Source organism: Typopeltis vanoorti, chromosome 2 (assembly GCF_054136105.1).
Source record: "Typopeltis vanoorti isolate ZY-2024b chromosome 2, IOZ_Tvanoo_1.0, whole genome shotgun sequence".
In the NCBI taxonomy this organism is placed as follows: Eukaryota; Metazoa; Arthropoda; class Arachnida; order Uropygi; family Thelyphonidae; genus Typopeltis; species Typopeltis vanoorti.
The window spans coordinates 54,445,925-54,465,729 of NC_143550.1; the positions used below are offsets into that span (position 1 = coordinate 54,445,925).

Below are 19,805 nucleotides of genomic sequence, written 5' to 3' on the forward strand. Positions count from 1 at the left end.
AGTTATTCCTGATATTTTCCTTCTATATTCTTACCAATTTAGCCACTTTTGACATACTGCTTTGCTTTACATGTTTTTCTATATTCTCTCAGAGTGAAACATTTTATATGCTTTCTTCTTCTTTTCCATTACTGTCTGATTAACTTCCTGAGTTCACTATGGAGTTCTGATTTTTCTATTCTTACAGACAATCTCACTGCATGCTTCCCTAGTTGAATCAATCAGTTTTCCTCAGATTTTGATAATGAGGAGATAATTCTTGTCTTCAAACTCATTTATTCTTAACATTTGAGTTCGTTCACAGTTCATCTCTATAAGGGGCTAGACCAATTCTTTTAAAAAATTTCTAGCACACTTTTCTTTTCAATATAATATTAAATTTTATCCTAATAAAATTGGTGATCACTTCTTATCACATTATACTCTTATGTGGTGAACCAGAATGAAGAATATTGCTATTAACAATAACACAGTCTGACTTTTCTTGTGTGTGTGTGTGTGTGTGTGTGCAAGTTGCTTTCTCTAATAACTCAAAAAATTCCTCCACATTTTCCTCAGTAGAACTTTTGTTTGCCCACATCACTCTGCCTGACACTGCTTATTAACCTCCCTACCAGCTGAGGTGGATGAAACAGTGGGACCAAATTGCACTTCTTATCCATGTTATTCAATGGGTGTTACAGAATCATATCCAGATTTAGCTGGACATGTATAATCATGGCCGGTTGGGGAGTTAATCAAGAAACTTCTCCTCGTGCTTATTGTTGAATACTATAGCTTCTCCTTCCTTTCCCTAATCATTACTACCTACTTTTGTAATTTGTTTCAGTAACACCAATTATGTTGATGTGGTACTTTTGTAATTCTTCTGCTAGTTCCACTTGTTTTCTGTTGCTGCTTCTTATGCTGAATCTTGAATTCTGCTGATGGTGATTTGGAGTTTGCTCCAGTAGCTGAATTTTTGCTGTGTTGCCCTGGTTCCCTGACAAAACCAACAGGAACTTTAACTGGGCGATGTCTCCAGGCTGAAATGAAATTCCACCATGTTTGTCATCATTTCGTACTGTGATTTAAGCCAATAAGAATACAATTTGGTCAGCTAATTCCTAAACTGTCAGCCATCATTCATTCGACATCTGGGTTGACATCTACTAACAGAGTGCACCACAAGAATGTGTGAAGATTGCAAATGAGGTAAGTCCCAGTCAGTTCTACACATTTCTTAATATGCTATATGGAAGTCTTTTCCCAGTTATCTAGCTTTGACCATCAGTTATGACATCCATATTTTTTTATACAAAACAAACCAAATTTGTGAAGACAATAATTTAAATTGCTGTAATATTTAATTAATGCAAAATGCAATAACTCAGTCATATAAGCTTCTGTTGTTACTGGAGAGAAAAAAAAAAAGTTAATTCCATGGCAATCTTATTATAAAAAGACTGAAAAATTATAAAATACTAATATTAAAATCATCTTTATTTTCAGAGTTTATCTAAATGCAATTCACCTCAGGGTTTCCTTTGCTATATTCCACATAAGCTACTTCAACAAAAGGAGAGAAGGCTTTTTTAATGCTTTCCCATGTAGTATTCTCAGGAAGTCCAGAAACTTTTAAAATACATCCTTTTAAGAAATCCCTTTTCTGAAAAAAAATTATATATACCTATTGGAGTAATGAAATCAGTAGCAATAATGACAAGGTTTTTCTTCCCAGAAAACATGTAATGGGAACACACATAACTAACAAAAACAGATTATTAGACAAAATTAATGTTGATATGGTAGTTAAGTTTATGTGAAGGCTATTCACATAAACAATAAAAGATAATTATTTAAATAAGATTACAAACTGGATTTACATAAAGATTAACAACTTAATTTTATTATTTGACTTTAAATAACCAAAACATCAGCAAGTCTTCGTGGTCACTTAATTTTCATTCTGTTATGGACAAATAACTGATTACTGCCAAGATATAATTTATATTTCTTTCAATTTTTAATTGAAATTAAATAAATTCCCTTCAACTTTTTTACTTGTTCTGTTTTTTGTTTTGTTTTTCTAATACTCTTTTCTTTCCCTACATAGTCTTGTTTGAAAACATCCAATATTTATGAAAATTACATATCTAAATTGGTCCTAAATAGAATGTGATATTAAATTGGTGAGCATAGCAATTTGTTTAATCATTAAACACATGATTAATAGTGGGATATCTATTTATATATCAAACATGCACACCATAGAATTTAAGTGGAAAATTAGATTAAAATTTCTAGTTTGTCATGACTGATCCAATTCCTGATAACTGAATAAAATTTACTGTGGATTTTATTTTAACAAGCATAAAAGTTTTGCCCCAGTGTCAAGAGCATCTTCAGTATAGCTTTCAACTAGAACAGAAATCAGAAGATGCAACAATGAAAACATGACCTTTTGTGTATACATGATATAGAGTGACAATCTAAAATCTTTCCTTTTCTCAACTGTCCAATGCAGACTGAGTTCCTTAATAACGGGTTTATGGCAAATTAATGCGGCTGGCTTTACACTACTCTGCTGCATCCCCTAAGAGCAAGTATTCATGACTAGGTCTGTGTGTGTTCACAGGGCCAGTTTGCTTGTTCTGGGGGAGACTAAAAAAACCGGAGTTTCTGGGTGAAAAAAAAAACACTACTTCCGTATGAGACTAGCTAACTCACCTTTACTCAAAAGAGACCAGATAAAGTTCCTCACATTATGGACAGGAATCGAATCCAGTCTAAAATACTTATCCTAAAGTATAAGCTTTTGGATATTATAATAGTGCTACATGATTAAGTTTATATTAGTAACTAACTTCCTACTAACATGTTCGCTGCTAACTATGAGTATACTCATAGTTGGTATATGAGCCTCACAAGCCAACTACGAATATACTCATATGTCGATTACCACCGGCAACGAGATTACTCGTACTGACCTTGAAGAAGTGAATTGCTTGCTTGAAGAAGCGAACGTGTGTATACTCTTAATTGGTATATGAGCCTCACAAGCCAACTACGAATATACTCATATGATGTTTACTGCTGGCCACGAGGTTACTCGTACTGACCTTGAAGAAGTGAAAGTGCTTGGCATGTGGTAACAAACTATGGCCAAGGAGCTTGGCAGCGAACGTGTTAATCAAACTGTATAATTAATAAACTGTATTAAATAATCCTTTTGTACATAATTTTGTTTAAAAAATTCATATTTAAAAATGTCAATCTGTTTGATTAGCATATTTTACATGTTAATTTTTAATATATTAATATTCTCTATATTCTTATTCTCTATTACAGAACAAGACTAGTATAATGAAGTATGTTGATTATATTATCAGAAGTAAATTCTGCATGACTTCAAATGCCAGTGCTATATTCAAACCATTTTCTCTTTCATATCAATACTTCTTACTAAAGAGGTTTCATTACCTCATTCTTGTCTTCTGTCTCCATTTCCTTACTGACTTCTTTTTTTTCATTTTGAGCTTTCTTTTCCCTGAAAGTGAAATTTTCAAATATTTTGTAACAGAAATTGTACACAAAATATATGATAGTTCTGTAATAATTCACCACATTGCAGTAAAAAAGTATGAATTTTAAATATGAAGGATAATGCTTGATATACTTGTCAGGATTCCTTTTACTCCTAAACATATAATATAAAAATAAAAAGATGCAAAAAACAGCATTTCAATAATTTAAATAAAGAGCTTTAGAAAATATACCAACACCAACAAGTCAGGCATTGTATTCTCTTTTTCCAGGAAAAAAAAAAGTGGGCAGTATGGTTGGCTTAAGTGGAGGGAGGGGGGAGAGTAGTAAATCCATTTTTAATTGTATTAAGACATTTACAAACTTCATATAACATATTTAATTCATTTTAGTTTTCAGATAGCAAAATGCCAAAAATTTATGATTAAGAATTGAAACATGACAATGCAGAGAAACATTGAGAAAAGTGCACCAACTAAAAAAAAAAAAAAAAAGAAAATAGAAAAGAAAAGAAAAACATCATCATGGGTACCAGAAAAGAAAATCTGGAATACAGGCACTCTTCATGTTGTGATTATTATTATGGTCAGAACACAGAATGAAATTTCAGTCGTATTCCTGAAAACAACTAACAATGAAGAAATATAACTATGGAAAATGTATGAATAAATGCATAATTACAAATAACTAAATTTTAACTTTTTTCTCTTTAATGTTGGACTCAGTGAACTGTCATGGCCATGTAATTGGATTCATATAAATCTACATGAATCTAGTCACATGTATCAAATTAATGCCATGACAAGGGTGGGGAGGGGGAGATAATCTTATTTACACAATCTGCTAAGTCTATCAATTGCATGCATGAAGAACTCGTGTTTCCAGGAGGGAAAACTAGCACTGCCATATCAAACTGGCAAATTCGTCTTTAGTTGAAAATCCCTTATAAAGGTTTTTCATTGAGAAAAGTGCACCAACTAAAAAAAAAAAAAGAAAATAGAAAAGAAAAACATCATCATCATCATCATGGGTACCAGAAAAAATCTGGAATACAGGCACTCTTCATGTTGTAATTATTATTATGGTCAGAACACAGAATGAAATTTCAGTCATATTCCTGAAAACAACTAACAATGAAGAAATATAACTATGGAAAATGTATGAATAAATGCATAATTACAAATAACTAAATTTTAACTTTTTTCTCTTTAATGTTGGACTCAGTGAACTGTCATGGCCATGTAATTGGATTCATATAAATCTACATGAATCTAGTCACATGTATCAAATTAATGCCATGACAAGGGTGGGGAGGGGGAGATAATCTTATTTACACAATCTGCTAAGTCTATCAATTGCATGCATGAAGAACTCATGTTTCCAGGAGGGAAAACTAGCACTGCCATATCAAACTGGCAAATTCATCTTCAGTTGAAAATCCCTTATAAAGGGTTTTCACATTCTTAGACAAGACTTGAATCCAGGTATAAAGAGATTTTTTCCCCTCTATTTCTTGATTTCAAAGAACATTTTTTCTAAGTTGAAAAGATGTTCAACATACATCGATCCAAAGTAGCTATGCTTTATCATAATTCACATGTTGTAATAGTATGTCAACCCCCCCCCCCCTTCGATAATTCACCTACCTGAATATGTCCCACTCCCTAGTTAACTGCATACCAACTATAGAATCAAATCACTTTATATTCTTCAAATTTTAAATAAATTGCTGCATTTTGAATTTTGAAAACTTCTTAAATATTAAGTTCAATAATGTGTATTTTTTTAATACATGAATCCCCACCCATAAAAAAAAAGCTGTAAACAATCTATGACACAGTTCATCATCATCAAATTCCTGCCATGTACCCTCAAGGGGTGTACAGGATATGATAGTACTACATGAAAAAAATTACATCATTACTAACTTCCTATCTACAATTTTCCTCCAAATCAGTCTGTTACTTGTCAAGACTCCAACATTATCAGATCTTATATTTCTATCGTCTAAGGCATTTTGTACAGTATCAATCCACCTATATCTTGGTCTTCCTCTGGGTTGTTTTGCTGCCAACCTGGCAGAGAAAACCATACCACCTGAGATTAGCTCTGCTAATGCATTCCTGGATGTTGACAATGTCAAGTTCTTTCCTAATATTCTCGTTTTTAATATGGTATTGGCATAGATGCCATTTGTTCACTCCTATAATCTTTCTCAGGACTCTCATATCTGCGGTCTCTAGTCTTTGGTCAAGTGTTGTACTTCTGACCAAGCTCTCAGATCCATAAGTTAAAACTGGTTTGAACACTGTCTTGTATACAACTAATTTAGTGGTCTGACTAATTTCTCTCTTATTCCATATGAATTTATTCAATTGACTTCCTACCATACCAGCTTTGCTGATTCTGTTGTCTATTTCTATATTTAATTTACCGTCTTCAGTAAAAATCGTGCCTAAGTAGCTGAAATGTTTCGCTTGTTCCACAGTTCTCCATTCACAACACAGTTGACATTTTCAAATTACATCAATGATTCTGCCTATTTTCATTGTCTTTGTCTTTTTATTGCTGACCTTCATACCATATCTATTACAACAGCTATTCAATTTAGTCAGAGAATCTTGCAGACTTGTAGCGGATTTATTTAGAAGTATAACATCATCCGCATAAAGCAAAGAGCTGACATTAACATCTCCAATTTTGATATCATGTTTAATACCACTTTCCTTCATAATGTGATCCATATAGATAATGAATAACAGAGGGGATAATGTTCATCCTTGTCTCACACCAGATTTAACATTAAACCATCTTCCTGTACTTCCTTCAATTCTAACTGCTGACTTACAACTCAAATAAAGACTACGTATTGCTTGATATAATGCCTCATTGACACCATATAACTGTAGCGTATTGAATAGCTTCTCTCTTGGCACCTTGTCATATGCCTTTTCCAAATTGACAAAACTAAAATACAGATCTCTGTTATATTCCTATGCTTTCTCGACTATTTGTCGTAAAGTGAAGATCTGATCCTGAGCCTCTATTTGGCCTGAATTCAGCTTGTTCTTCACCAAGTTTTTCTTCCACAATTCTTCTCAACCGTTTCTCAAGTATACTTGCATAGATTTTGCCAGGAACACTCAGTAGGGAAATACCTCTGTATGTCACATTCAGTTTTATTTCCCTTTTTATATTTTTTTTTTACTATTAGAGCTCTACTCCAATCATCGGGAATTCGTCCCTCTGTCCAGGCTTTCTGAACTATGCAGTGCAGCCACTGTAAGACTCTTATACCACCATACTTCAGCATTTCTGGTCAAATATCATCTACTCCTGCTGCCTTTCCACATTTCAAGCCTTTGGTGGCTTTTTCTACTTCAAGTATGGATATGTATTCCTGACTGCATGCCTGGTCAATGTTTTTTACCACTGTGCTGTCATCGCTGCTTGTTTCATTTAGCAGTTTTTCAAAGTAATTACTCCATACTTCAAGGATATCTTTTTCTCTCGTTTTCATGTCACCTTTATCATCTCTAACTCCTTTTACAGCACTCTTTCCTCCATTCCTAAGATTCTTCAACAACCTGCAGAATATCTTGCCACCTTCTTGATATTTATTTTCTATGTTGTTGCCTAAGTCCTCCCATAACTTTTGTTTAGCTAGTTTTACACAGTGTTTAGCATTCTTGCATTTGTCTCTGTATTCTCTAAGAGCACAAGCTGACTTATTTGCCAGGAACTTTTGATATGCTTTCTTCTTTTCCTTCACTGCCTCTTTAACTTCCTGTGTCCACCAGGGAGTTCTGATTTTTTTTATCCTTGCAGACAACCTCACCACATGCCTCTCTGGCAGAATCAATCAATGTTTTCTTCAGAGTTTGTCACTGGATCTCCAAGGTTTGATTCCTGTTCTCAAACGCTTTCATTTTTTCTTCAATAATCTTTGCGTATTTTAGTCTACAGTTCACATCTGAGAGCTGCTCAGCTTTTATTCGCTTTAAAACTTTCTTAGAGGTTATTCTTTTCAATACGAAATTCGATTTTATCCTGCTCAAGACTAAATAGTGATCACTTCCAATTTCAAATCCTCTGTACACTCTGGCATCCTGCACCAGATAAAAAACATCATTATCAACAATAACATAGTCAATGAGACTTTTCTTATTCCTAGCCTCTTCTCTCCGTGTGAATTTGTGCACATTTTTATGTTGGAACATGGTGTTAGTAATAACCAGTCCATGTCCTGAGCAGAAATCCAACAGATATTTGCCATTATTATTAACTTTGCTCTTTTCTCCAAATTTTCCTAAAATATTTTTGTATGTCTCACAATCATTTCCTACTCTGCTATTTAGATCTCCAACAAGGACCAACTTTTCCTTTTTCATTGTGTCAGTTGCTTTTTCTAAAGCCTCAAAAAATTCCTCCACTTCTACCTTAGTAGAAACTTCTGTGGGACCATAGGCAAAAATAAGTCTCATTGTCCAGTTCCCCATTCTCATATTTGCCCACATTACTCTACTTGAGACTGACTGCCATTCAAGAAGATTAGCCTCGTATTTTGTGTTGAATACTATGGCTACTCCTTCTTTTCCTTGATTGTCATTGCCTGAATATAACATTTTGTATTTATTGCTCAGAAAGATCTCACCAGTGTTGGTCTTTTTTGTTTCAGTCACCCCTATTATGTCGATCTGGTACTTATCTAATTCCTCAGCTAGCTCTATTTCTTTGCCATTCAGGCTTCTTATGTTGATAGTACCGATCTTTAACTCTGGTGATGTTGAGTTGGGATTTGTTTTCAGTTCCAGGTGCTGACTTTTCGCTGTTCGCCCTGGTTCCCTGGCGAAAACAATGGGGGCCCTGTTTAACTGGCGATGCCCCAGCCGGCATGAAATTTTGTCATGTCGTACCATCATTTTTTTTATTTTGGTTTAACCAATAAGAATACAATTTGGTCGGCTAAATCCCAAATTGCCAGCCCATCCTCGTTCATTAGTATCCAAGTAGATACCCAACAGGGTGCACCATGAGAAGGTGAGGATTGGACATTAGGGCAGAAGCCCTGGTCGGTTCTCCGCATTCCTCTAAAGGCTATGTGGAGGTCTCCTCTCAGTTATACAGCTTTGACCCTGAGTTAAGGGTAGATAATACAGAAACTGCTCTAGAAACTAAACATACAACTTTTTTTCAAGTTACTTCAAGTTTCTAATAAGCAGGGATGTAGTCTCACATCAGACAATGAAATTCTCTTATGTGAATCACAACCAAAAAAAGTTGGGAACCTACTGTACAGTACATGGTACTTGGATGTGGACAGCACGGTTTTCCCCCCAGTTTATCTGGGGTTTTTCATCCCACAAGCAACTGGCCCCGTGAACACACACGGATCTACAGCCATAAATACTTAACCCCCCATGAGAGGGCTCAACTCGCCCCAATAGGGACGGGGGAGAAAAGGGAGGAAACTCCATATGAATAAATAAATAAATTGGTAAAATGGCTAATAATTGGTTAAGTACTGCGAAGTTTGTTGTAACGGCAAATCTCAACTCCCCCTCCCCTCCTTCAGTAACAAATGAACCCAGAGGCCAGCCAGACCTTATTGTGGGAGTACTAAAACTTCTGTCAAACAACACAACAGTTGAATGATGATGATGATAATAATAATTATTATTATTATTATTACTACCTGACACCTCCAGGGAGTCCAAGACTCATTGAGGGAGGGCACCTACTTTACAACTCTTCATCTCCACCACTCAATCTCATCATTTACACTAACGCCATCTACTGTCCACCACCACCACTAATATTTTCACAGAAAATCCAAAATAATAATAGAATAATAAACAAAGTAATAATAGTCACATTATTGTATCTTTGTACTAAGTACTGGTTGATCATAATGAAATTCCTGATTTGTACCATCACGAGGCATATAGGTTGTACTATGATGTTAAAGTTTAGAGTATTACTTCCTATCAAAAATTTTCCTCCAAATGAATCTGTTATTTGGCCGAACTCCAATACTGACAAATCTTACATTTTGTTTTTCTTTTTTAACTGCATCAATTCATCCATATCTTGGTCTGCCTCTGAATCTTTTCCTGATATTCTGACAAGCACCTGTTTTGCTATCCATTTCTTTGAAATTCTGTTTAAATGACTATATCATTCTGCTGACACAGTGAATTCTAAAAACATCACATTCCTTTCTGATATATTCAATCTTCATTTTTCTGCACTGATTCATATTTATGTTCACTAATCTTTGAATAAGTACTAGTTATACCATTTCAATAAAACACTACACCAAAGCACTCACAGAGATTCAAAACCTGATGAGGTGAAATAACATTATATATTAAATTAGTTATATTAACAATATTATATACTAGGGGGCTCCTAGTATATAATACTAGGAGCCCCCTAGTATATAATATTATACTAGGAGCCCCTATATACTATAAGGAGGACTATATAATATAATACTAGGAGCCCCCTAGTATATAATATATAATAGACCCCCCACGGCGGGGGGGTCTCCGTGATGTGTCATCGTGATGGGTCTCCGTGATCCCCCCCCCCCGCCGTGTTCCGGACCGGTAGGCTGGTTCTCCTTGAATTCTGATGACTCGAAGGGGGGGGGGGTCACCTCCCTGGTGCCTACCCCCCTCCCAAACAATGTGCAGCCTCTGACTGCCTAGAATACCAAACTAGAGTTAACATTAAATTCTATAAAAATAAATAAAAATAATGAAAATTGCATCAGCTAATGGCCACTTTTAAATAAAGTAACTTCAAAGGAGAGTGATTTTAAGGACTCTAGGCCAAATACAATAACTATAGATAATAGATAAACCAGTAACCAGATACATTAATATAAAGTAGCAAAACTAATTGTAGATTTAATAAGTGGATATCAAAAATAGAAATATTTTGAGTAGTTAATTAATTATTGCTTATTAATTTTACTTTTATTGTTTTATTTTTAACTGCAAGAGGTCAAGCTAAGCAGTTTTAATTAGTTTTAGACATTATGAAGCTTACATTAGTATGGTGCTATTACTTTCATATGTATATATTATTGAAGATGACCTTAATGTAAAAATCAAACAATAAAATTTTAATTATTAAAGTTTTTATTTCAAACATTAGTTGCTACCATAAATATAATATATAAGGAGTGCTGTTCACCATTCAATTTCACTAAATAAAAAGATAAATTCTGAGTTAATTATCTCAAGTTAATATTTCTTGTATACAAACAAAGGCAAATGACTATGTCAACCATGGACTATTTAATATATAAAATAAAATTATATAATGACTTTTCATCATTAATTTCAATACGACAATAACTTACTCCTTCCTCTTTTGAAATTCCTCTTCTTTTCTTTTACAATAATCCTCTCTGAAAAATGAAAGTCAATACTGTGATTCATGAAGTTTATGGATTAAAATTATGTAGAAACAGGAATGAAACTGATAATTTATTACATAAATTAAACATTTACACCTAATGTTTCTCCAGTTCAAGTTAGGATTATCAAAGGCACATGCTCAAAGACAAAATTAAAATGTATTCCAGGGCAAGGACAGCCATGTGCATTGAAGGTGACAGTGGCATTCTCTGTGGTGATGCTCTTTGATTATTGCTGGAGGGTGGGCACAATCAGACCAAAAATGAAGGGTAGATCTTGGAGGAAGATGCTTTCTATGGAGAAATCTTAGCCTACAACTGTATTCCACAATCAAATTTGGAATCAGTTGTTTCTTATGGTGCTTCAACTCACCCAATAATCTCAAAATGCTTAGAAAATGGTTTATTATGTTATTTCAGGTAGGTTCTGAGAGAAATTCAGCCCAATGAGACTAGCATGAAAGGAGATGAGGGATCTTGCAAGCACTTGTACTTGTCATATGTAGAGATTTTTGTGTGGAATTGACCAAATTTAATATTGTATTCCTGAAGATGTCGCTGTGACAGATGAAATATCAGAATAATTACGCCAGCTGTTTAATTATTTCTTTTTCTGCTGTATTCATTCCAACTATCCTTACCTGACAGCTTGTGAACAACACTGATGTGTCATTTTCTTGCTTAAGTGAAGAAAGCAAAAAAAAAAAAAAAAGACATGCAGATAATTTGAGGAGAATGATGTGTAAAACAGGTGATAGCACAAAATTCCATCTTCCTTTCCCATTCCATTAACATGTTCAGAAATTAAATGTGAAGTAACTGCAATCAAATTTTCATCCTTAGAAAAATGATTAATGAACATGGATAATTAAAAAAATTCAAAATCATATAATCTATGGTAATCTAATCACTATACTAAACATTCTAGTTATGGAAAGAGGGATAGTTTGAAAACAAAATACTGTTACTCCCCCCTCTTTTGGAATAAACATTGAAACAAAGTATGTTTCAATATACTTTGAAATATAAATAATAACAAATAAATAAATAACAGTTTGGTATTACAAAATTATATAAATCAGTGGTATAAATATTTCCACTTGTTACTTACTTTGTTTCCCGAAGAAGCTCTTGATCTTTATATTTCAAAGTATCCAATCCCATAAACTTTTCTGCATCCTCTTTAGTTTCAAAAGTGACATATACTGATCCCTTGTGGGGGGGAGGGGGGAAGCAAGGTTAGATTGTTATTATGTGTTATACATTCTTATTTATCACATTTACTTTATAAAACATGAAAAAATTTAAATGATATCAAATGATCAGCTCAATCAATCCTTATTTTAGTTATCTTCAATCTTTATAACTTTAGAAAACTGCAGATATGAATTAAAGTATTCTCAGAATTCTAAAAAAAAATAAGTTATGGTATAATGGGGACATGAAGATAATGTTTTAACATTTTCAAGATTTCGATGCTTTCAATTCTTTGTATATTACAAAGAATCTTCACACAGCACACACAGTCAGAACAACATTTGGAAATTACATCTCTCAGGTAAGTTTATTATTCTCTGTTAACTGCATGTGTGCTCCTCTAGCCAGTTTGCTTGTTTTGTGGGATGAAAAACTGTAGTTACAGCTAATATACTCATTCGCAAATAAACAACGGGAGACTTTGAGCCTGTGTAGCTCAGTGGATGTGGCGTTTGCACACCATCGCGCTAGGCCGCACGAAGGAAGTCTTGGTTTCGAGTCTAGTCGGCGACTAGAGGAAATTTTTCTAAGCCTTTTTTCGACCGGTTCCCGAGTTAGTCGATCTCTGGCACAGGCAAGCAGGTTTTTCCTCCCGGAAACTCGGGTTTTTCGTCCTGTAAACTCAAGAAAATCGACCGTAGAACCCACATTATTTCAGACATTAAAATATATTGTGTTAGGGTTAGAGACCACGAGATGGCAGCACATTTGAGCCGTCTCTCTTCACTGCGTACCGCTTAATTAGTGATAGCCGTGGGCCATCTGTCTCTGATTGGGTACCAGTGGAGATTGAACTGCCCACTCAGTCTCCAAAAGTTAGATAGGGCTAAATGGCCTCGCCTACTCCCGTATATACGGGAATAAAAAGGCGTTAGCTGATTTTTTTTTAGCTGACAACGGGAGACTTTCCAAACTGTGCTTGTGGCTTCTGAACTTCTTAATTCTGATCAAGTAGTATGCATGTTCAATTTTACATAATTTTAATTTCAAGCAAAATACCTATGCCCTTTATAAACTGCTAATACTTTTGACTCTTGCTACAGCAAACTCATAGAAACCACAAGAAAGTTTGACAGTGAATTTCCTTCAGAATAGCAACTGTGCCCATAGAGATTTGGTCAGGGTATTATGATGGTGCCTGGATTAATTGCAATTATTTTACTGTGTTCAGTGTATCAGCATCATAACACAATTACAATGGTAAGATCATAATATAAACATTTCAAATTGGACACTTTCGCTCATTATTTCTGCCAATGATGACTAACATGAAAAATGTACTGACAATGCTATTTCACTCTAAACACACAAAATAAAAATCTCTAAAATTCTTTGTTAACCTTTTATAATTACATGTCGCACAATGAAATTCTCCCTTGCCTATGTACATAAAGGGATGCAAATAAAGGGGAGGTAGTTGCACAAAAGACCACATTTCATGCAAAATGTGACTAAGTTATGTGAAATAAATCTTTCAACTTTTGGCCATCTGTTTTAGAAACAGCAACATACTATATGGGGCCCAAGTCGTACATATTTTGGCGTTGACATGGGATAACAGAGCAACTCTGTTATCCTGTATATCATGAGGACAGTATACTATGTATATTAACTGAGTATATCCTAACTGGTTTGTCTGTTATGTCAAAAGAAAAAGCTGAGTTTCTGAGAAGTTTCATCTAGTGTTCTTATCTACTGATACACAACATATCAGTTTCAATATGATGTTATTCATATCAATACTGTCTTCTGCTAATTAAGCAATGTCAACATTGACTGTTTTTTTGATCCACCTAGCTATCTACAGCTGTAATCATGCTGAAGTCAAACAAATGTAGGTGAACGGAACCTATCTGCACTAATGGAGATGAGGAAACTGGCCTTCTATCGATTCTAGTACAGCCTGATATGCTTAATTTATCTGAAAAGCGAAGAAAAACTAGCTAATACCCTTAACTAAAAACATAACAATTAGAAATATTAACATATAAAATTATTATTACAGTGGTATCTCGCTAATCCGAACCTCTTTAGTCCAAACCCTCCAGTAATCTGAACTGTGGTTTGAAAGAAAAAAAAAAAAGTTTTATTTATTACGTATTATTTTGTGTACTATTATTTATTTAATAATTATTACAGTACAGTATTTTTTCATACTGTCGATTGTACTGTTATACTGTAGGTCTATTTTGATTTATTGTATGTTCACATTTGCTTCTTTATACTGTACAGTACATACTGTATTGTTGGCATGAATCACTGCTGTCATTAATGAACTAATCACGCATCACTACTGCACATGTCTGCATATCTTTACGTTCCTTCAACAACAACAACTTAGCCTAAAGTCAGGTTGTATATAATGCTCAGTTTTTCTTTGGTTATTGAATAAAAAATATAAATTTGAAGGATGTAACATTCTCAGTTGCTGCTGCTTGGGAAGCCATCGAACCTGAAGCAATTCGAGTGTCATGGAAAAGACTGTGGCCTTCTAGAATTCACAAAAAAGAGGAAATTCAAGATCTGCATAATTTGGTTAAAAATATAAATCCAAATGTTGAAATTTTACAAATGGATGTTATGGAATAGATTACAGGTAGAACCGTAAGTGAATTCGAAATCAAATCAGATGCTGAAATTATAAAGATTTTATTTATTTATTTATTTCGTATGGTGTCTATTCAACGGCCGTGAGCCCCTATTATGAGGAGGTATGGCACCACCTCAATCCCCACCCACACCCCTATTTTTATCCGGGCTTGGGACCAGCATAGCTGACAATTCAGATCCATGGCTGGAGGAATCATCTTAGGTATTCCTGACTGTATCCATGTGTGTTCACGGGGTCGGTTTGCCTGTTTGTGGGATGAAAACCCCCCAGCTAAACTGAGGAGAAAAACCCTGCTGTCCACACCCAAGACTGGCTAACTTGCCTATGGCTGAGGAAGATCCTTAAGCTCCTCTCGTCACTGATGGGAATCGAACTTAGGACACTCCTCCTTCCCAAGGCATATGGTTAAGCCACTAGGCTAACCGCGCAGACATAAAGATGACTCTACAGAATGAATTAGAAGACGACAATAAAGAACTCGAAAAAAAAAAAGTAAAACATAAAGAGGCAGTTGACAGTTTTGATATGTGCATAGAATGGGCTAAGCAGAATGATATGCCATTCCACAAAATTTTATTACTAATGCAGCTCCAAGAAGAAGCATTCGAAAAAAGTTTAGCTTCCAAGAAGGAAACGAAAATTGGCGACTTTTTTTTATAAAGAAATAAAAAAACTTTTTTTTTGTGTTATTTAGTGAAACTTGTTTTTTGTATTGTGTACAAGAAAGTGATTTTTTTTTTACACAAATTAAGTTATGTACTTAATCAGAATCTTCAACAATACAGGTACATATAAACTAAATTTTTTTATTAAAATAAACTTGTGTACTGTATTATTTTTTTAAGTTTTACATTAGAGTACAGTAGCTTTTTTTCCTATCAGTTACTTCATTTATATACAGAATTAAATTGATGTACCATTAGAATCTGATTATTTTTGTCATAAACGCTAGTTTATGACAAATAAACTAGCGTTTATGACAAAATGTCATAAATTTATGTCACTGTATAAAATATTAATTAATAATATATTATAATTTAATTATTATAATAATATATTATAATATGATAATATAGAAATATATAATAATAAAAAATAGAAAGTGTATTCTTTCCATGAATTGCCAATTCCATTGCAGGGAAAACATGAGCGAGTGTCCCTTATCTTTATGTATGCACAGTTCATCTATCGAAGGATGTAGACTACATATCAAAAAACTTTGAACAACATATATTATATATACACTGAGCTATGCATTAGGAACAACCCCTCATTATTTACATATTCAGTGCAATAACAAAGTACCAAGTGATATCAATGTCACACATGTCTACTATAAATGGGCACACCTTTGTACATAATCAGTAAATGTTTGCTGATCAGTAATAAATCAGTAATGGGAAAAACATGGCAACGTAAGCCAATTTGACCATAGACAGAAAGTTGGGGCCCGGAGGGTAGGTGCCAGTATTTCAGAAACAACCGCACACTTGTTGGTTGTTTCCGTACTATTATATCAAGGGTGTACCAGGACTGGATTAACTGTGAACAGACATCCAGCAGAAGGGCTTACACTGCTCAGTAATGCAGCATGGTTGATCATAGAAGCAAGCATCGTGTTTATGACTGGTATCCCAACAATGATGTGCAACAGTCACACAGCTCATGCACCCATTTCCACATGCACCATGCATCACCTTCCAGCTGGGGCCAGGCATCACAAACAACACATTGTATGAGTCAAGGAATGTTGGCAAATGGACCCTCAACAAATGGAAGGTCATTTGGAGTGATGAGTCCTGTTTCTTGATGCACCATGATGATGGTTGGGTTTCACATTTGGTGTAAACAGTGAAGTCCTATCCCCTGGTTGCACAGGTGGGGTTCAACAGGCTGGTGGAGGTGGTGTTATGGTCTGGGGAGCTTTTTCCTGGCACGCCGTAGACCCGTTGGTTATCATCCCACAAACAATGAATATTGAATGCTACAGGGACCTGCTAGCCGACCATCTCCATCCATATCTTCAGGAGGTCTACCTCAAAAACAGTGCCACCTTTCAACAGGACAATGCACCTTGCCATCAGGCTCGAACAACTACTCAATGGTTGAAAGAACACAACGAATTTACCACACTGCCTTGCCCCCCCCCCCCCCAAAAAAAAAAAAATTGAGTTACAGTCATGGGACCAAATTTGACTCCTGACTGCAACCCAATTGAATGTGTGGGATATGCTAAAACAGGGTGTGAGAACTGCTGATCCTCCTCCCAGAATGAGCATGAACTGATGGAGTTGTGGCAGTGGACATGAGTTAAGTTAACCATCATAGAGGATGTTCAACACATTGCAGAATCTATTCCTAGGCATCTGTGAGCCATGATTGCACGGAGGTGAACCAACGCATTCTCAGGAAAGTGTTCCTAATGCAAAGCTAGTGTGTATACAAACACACATATGGCAAATATATATTTGCTGGCATGGTTGGCTGAGTGGGAAGCATATCCATTCTCAAATGAGCAGGCTGCAGATCCAAATTCCACTGCGGGCACAGATGTTTGTGGCCGTTAGAAGGGAGATGAAGTCCATCATCTGATGTGAGACTACTGATCCAGTTAGTGGAGGCCTGGAAGTGGCTTGAGAAAGTTTCATGTTTGGTTTGTAGAGCAAGGTTGCCAAGACCAGGTAAAAAATAAATTTCATACTCTTCTTGAATTTGTACTTTTTCACATGTTGCTTTGTGTTTCTTTATGATTGATTCCTTCTATTCCTTGTGTTTTGACATCAGCATATAATTTCTGATTATGTGTGGTTTTCTTGCCATACATAAACATTTTTTATTATCAATATAGGATTTCCGATAATTTCTTATATGCTTTTTTCTGCAATTTCCTATGTTTCATGGGAATGGGGAGGGGTAAATCAAACTTTTATCCCTAAATCAAATATAATGAGCTTTCATTAGAGCAAACTGCTTCTCTAGTTCCCAGGGATTAACTACAATCAGTGATACCAAATCATACCATTTGCTTCAGCTTATATACAAAAACTGAAGCAAATAGGGATGGTATCAAGGAGTGCTGATGGACAGACACCAACAATAGTATATGGAGAAGTAGAGTACATTAAAATACAGGTAACCAATGGTTTGCCATTTTGCCAAAGGGCTTTGTACTTGGGCATCTGTTATTTAATTTGTACATTAATGATGCAGAAAATAACCAGTTTTTAGCTGATGCAAAACCACAGCAGAGTTGCTATTTGGAATTACAGTAACTGCAGCTACAAGACCAGTGTAGCAATTTTTGGCTGTTTTTTCTGCATGATTCACATCTTGGAATTTTAATTAAAATTTAATTCCATTATTTTGAGATTTGTGTATTTTCAATGCCTAAAATATATAACATTGCACAAACATAGTGCTTAACTAAAATTATTTATATTAATGTTCTGACTACAAATGAAGCAACATATACCTTAAATATTTTTGCATTTGGTTTCCTTCGTCTCATCTGAATATTTAATATTCGTCCTTTATCTTTGAAAAACTCTATAAGCTGATCTAGAGAACTAGTTGTAGGAAATCCTTTCTGAAAACAAACATAATAATAAATGCTACATATTTTGAATTGCAATAAAATCTTTTAAAACTGCCACAAATTAAAATCTGAGGTTCTTTTCACTTGAGGCAAATATCTGAAAATCAAGTGCATTTTGAAAAGATAGCTAGTTTGAGTTAACATTAAAACCCTTAAGGAGACTTTGCTCTTAAGAAAATTAGACTGCACAATATTGAGATTTAAAGAAAGAAAATCAAGGTCAGTCTAGTTGGTGATATTAGGAAGCTGAGAAAAAGAGAGAGAGAGAGAGCAAACCAATGTAATAAAGAGTCAAAGAAGGTTTTTAACCAAAGAACAAGCAGAAATACTGAGCCAGGTAATCCTGGCTGATTTAAATAGAATGACAAGTGTTGGCAAATATTGCACTGCTGGTACAGGTAAGAAATTAAGACTGGGAAAACAGAGGACAGGGAACTGAAGTTAAGAGAACATATAATAAAAAAAATTGACAAAATAACAAAGGTTCACATGGATGTTCAAAACACATGGGCAAGTAGGTAATCATTCTCTCTCTTTATAAAACTAATGCATCACATTTAGACTGCTTTGGTCAAATCCAAAGTCAGTGAATCTTTGGCACAAATAAATTTTTCCCTCCCATAATACACTTGAGTTTTTTAACTCTGAGAACTCAGCAAACTGTAGGACAAATATATAAGCATATGCTGTTCTTAATATATTTCTGCTAGCTGGGTACACAGTTTTGAATTAACAGAACTGCAAAAGATACAAAATTATTTGTGTATATTTAAAAATTTAAGGCTAAAGGAATATTAATATCAACATTTTACCAAATTTTTAAGTAATACTCAATTTTAAAATTAAGCTTTATTCTACAAGTCATGTTGCTATAGATCAGGCCTGCACAACTTGATTGTCGTTGAGGGCCAAACCGAACTTGGACCACCTGACCAAGGGCCAGATCACTTCGGACCTTGAATCTTAGACTAGTCCACTGCAGCTAAACTTAAGTAAATTTGTTAGTAAGTCTACAGTAAATACTAATTAATATGCATATTTACATTTTTTAGAGTTACAATTAAAATTATAATCAAAATTATTTACAAACAGATATAACTGCAAAATTTCTCAACATAAGCCACTTAAACATAAACACAAAGTTTACTAATAATTTCACTGAGAATATCACACTTATTCTCAGTGAAATATAGTGACTGAATGTCACAATGTGACACATTGCATTTCTTTGTTGCCAACATTTTATCAAAGTTTGGTGTCATGTTTGAAGTGCCTCTAAATTGATATCACATAAAGATGAACGCTGTTTGGTTTTGTTCGAGTTCATGACCGAAAATATTTGTTCACAAGTATATGTGCTCCCAAACATACAAAATACATACTGGTAG

General features: G+C 34.6%; 1 protein-coding gene across 2 annotated transcripts in view; it reads right to left on the reverse strand.

Moving 5' to 3' along the window:
* The window catches only part of La (La autoantigen-like), a 107,852-nt gene that overhangs the window by 26,773 nt on the left and 61,274 nt on the right, over positions 1-19,805 (reverse strand). For both annotated transcript variants that reach the window (XM_090405068.1, XM_090405075.1), the window contains 5 exons: positions 18,295-18,408; positions 12,066-12,166; positions 10,898-10,945; positions 3,463-3,529; positions 1,514-1,648 (listed from right to left, as the gene is read on the reverse strand). In XM_090405068.1, the coding sequence (XP_090261194.1) occupies positions 1,514-1,648; positions 3,463-3,529; positions 10,898-10,945; positions 12,066-12,166; positions 18,295-18,408 (465 nt within the window). The remainder of the gene's footprint in view (positions 1-1,513; positions 1,649-3,462; positions 3,530-10,897; positions 10,946-12,065; positions 12,167-18,294; positions 18,409-19,805) is intronic.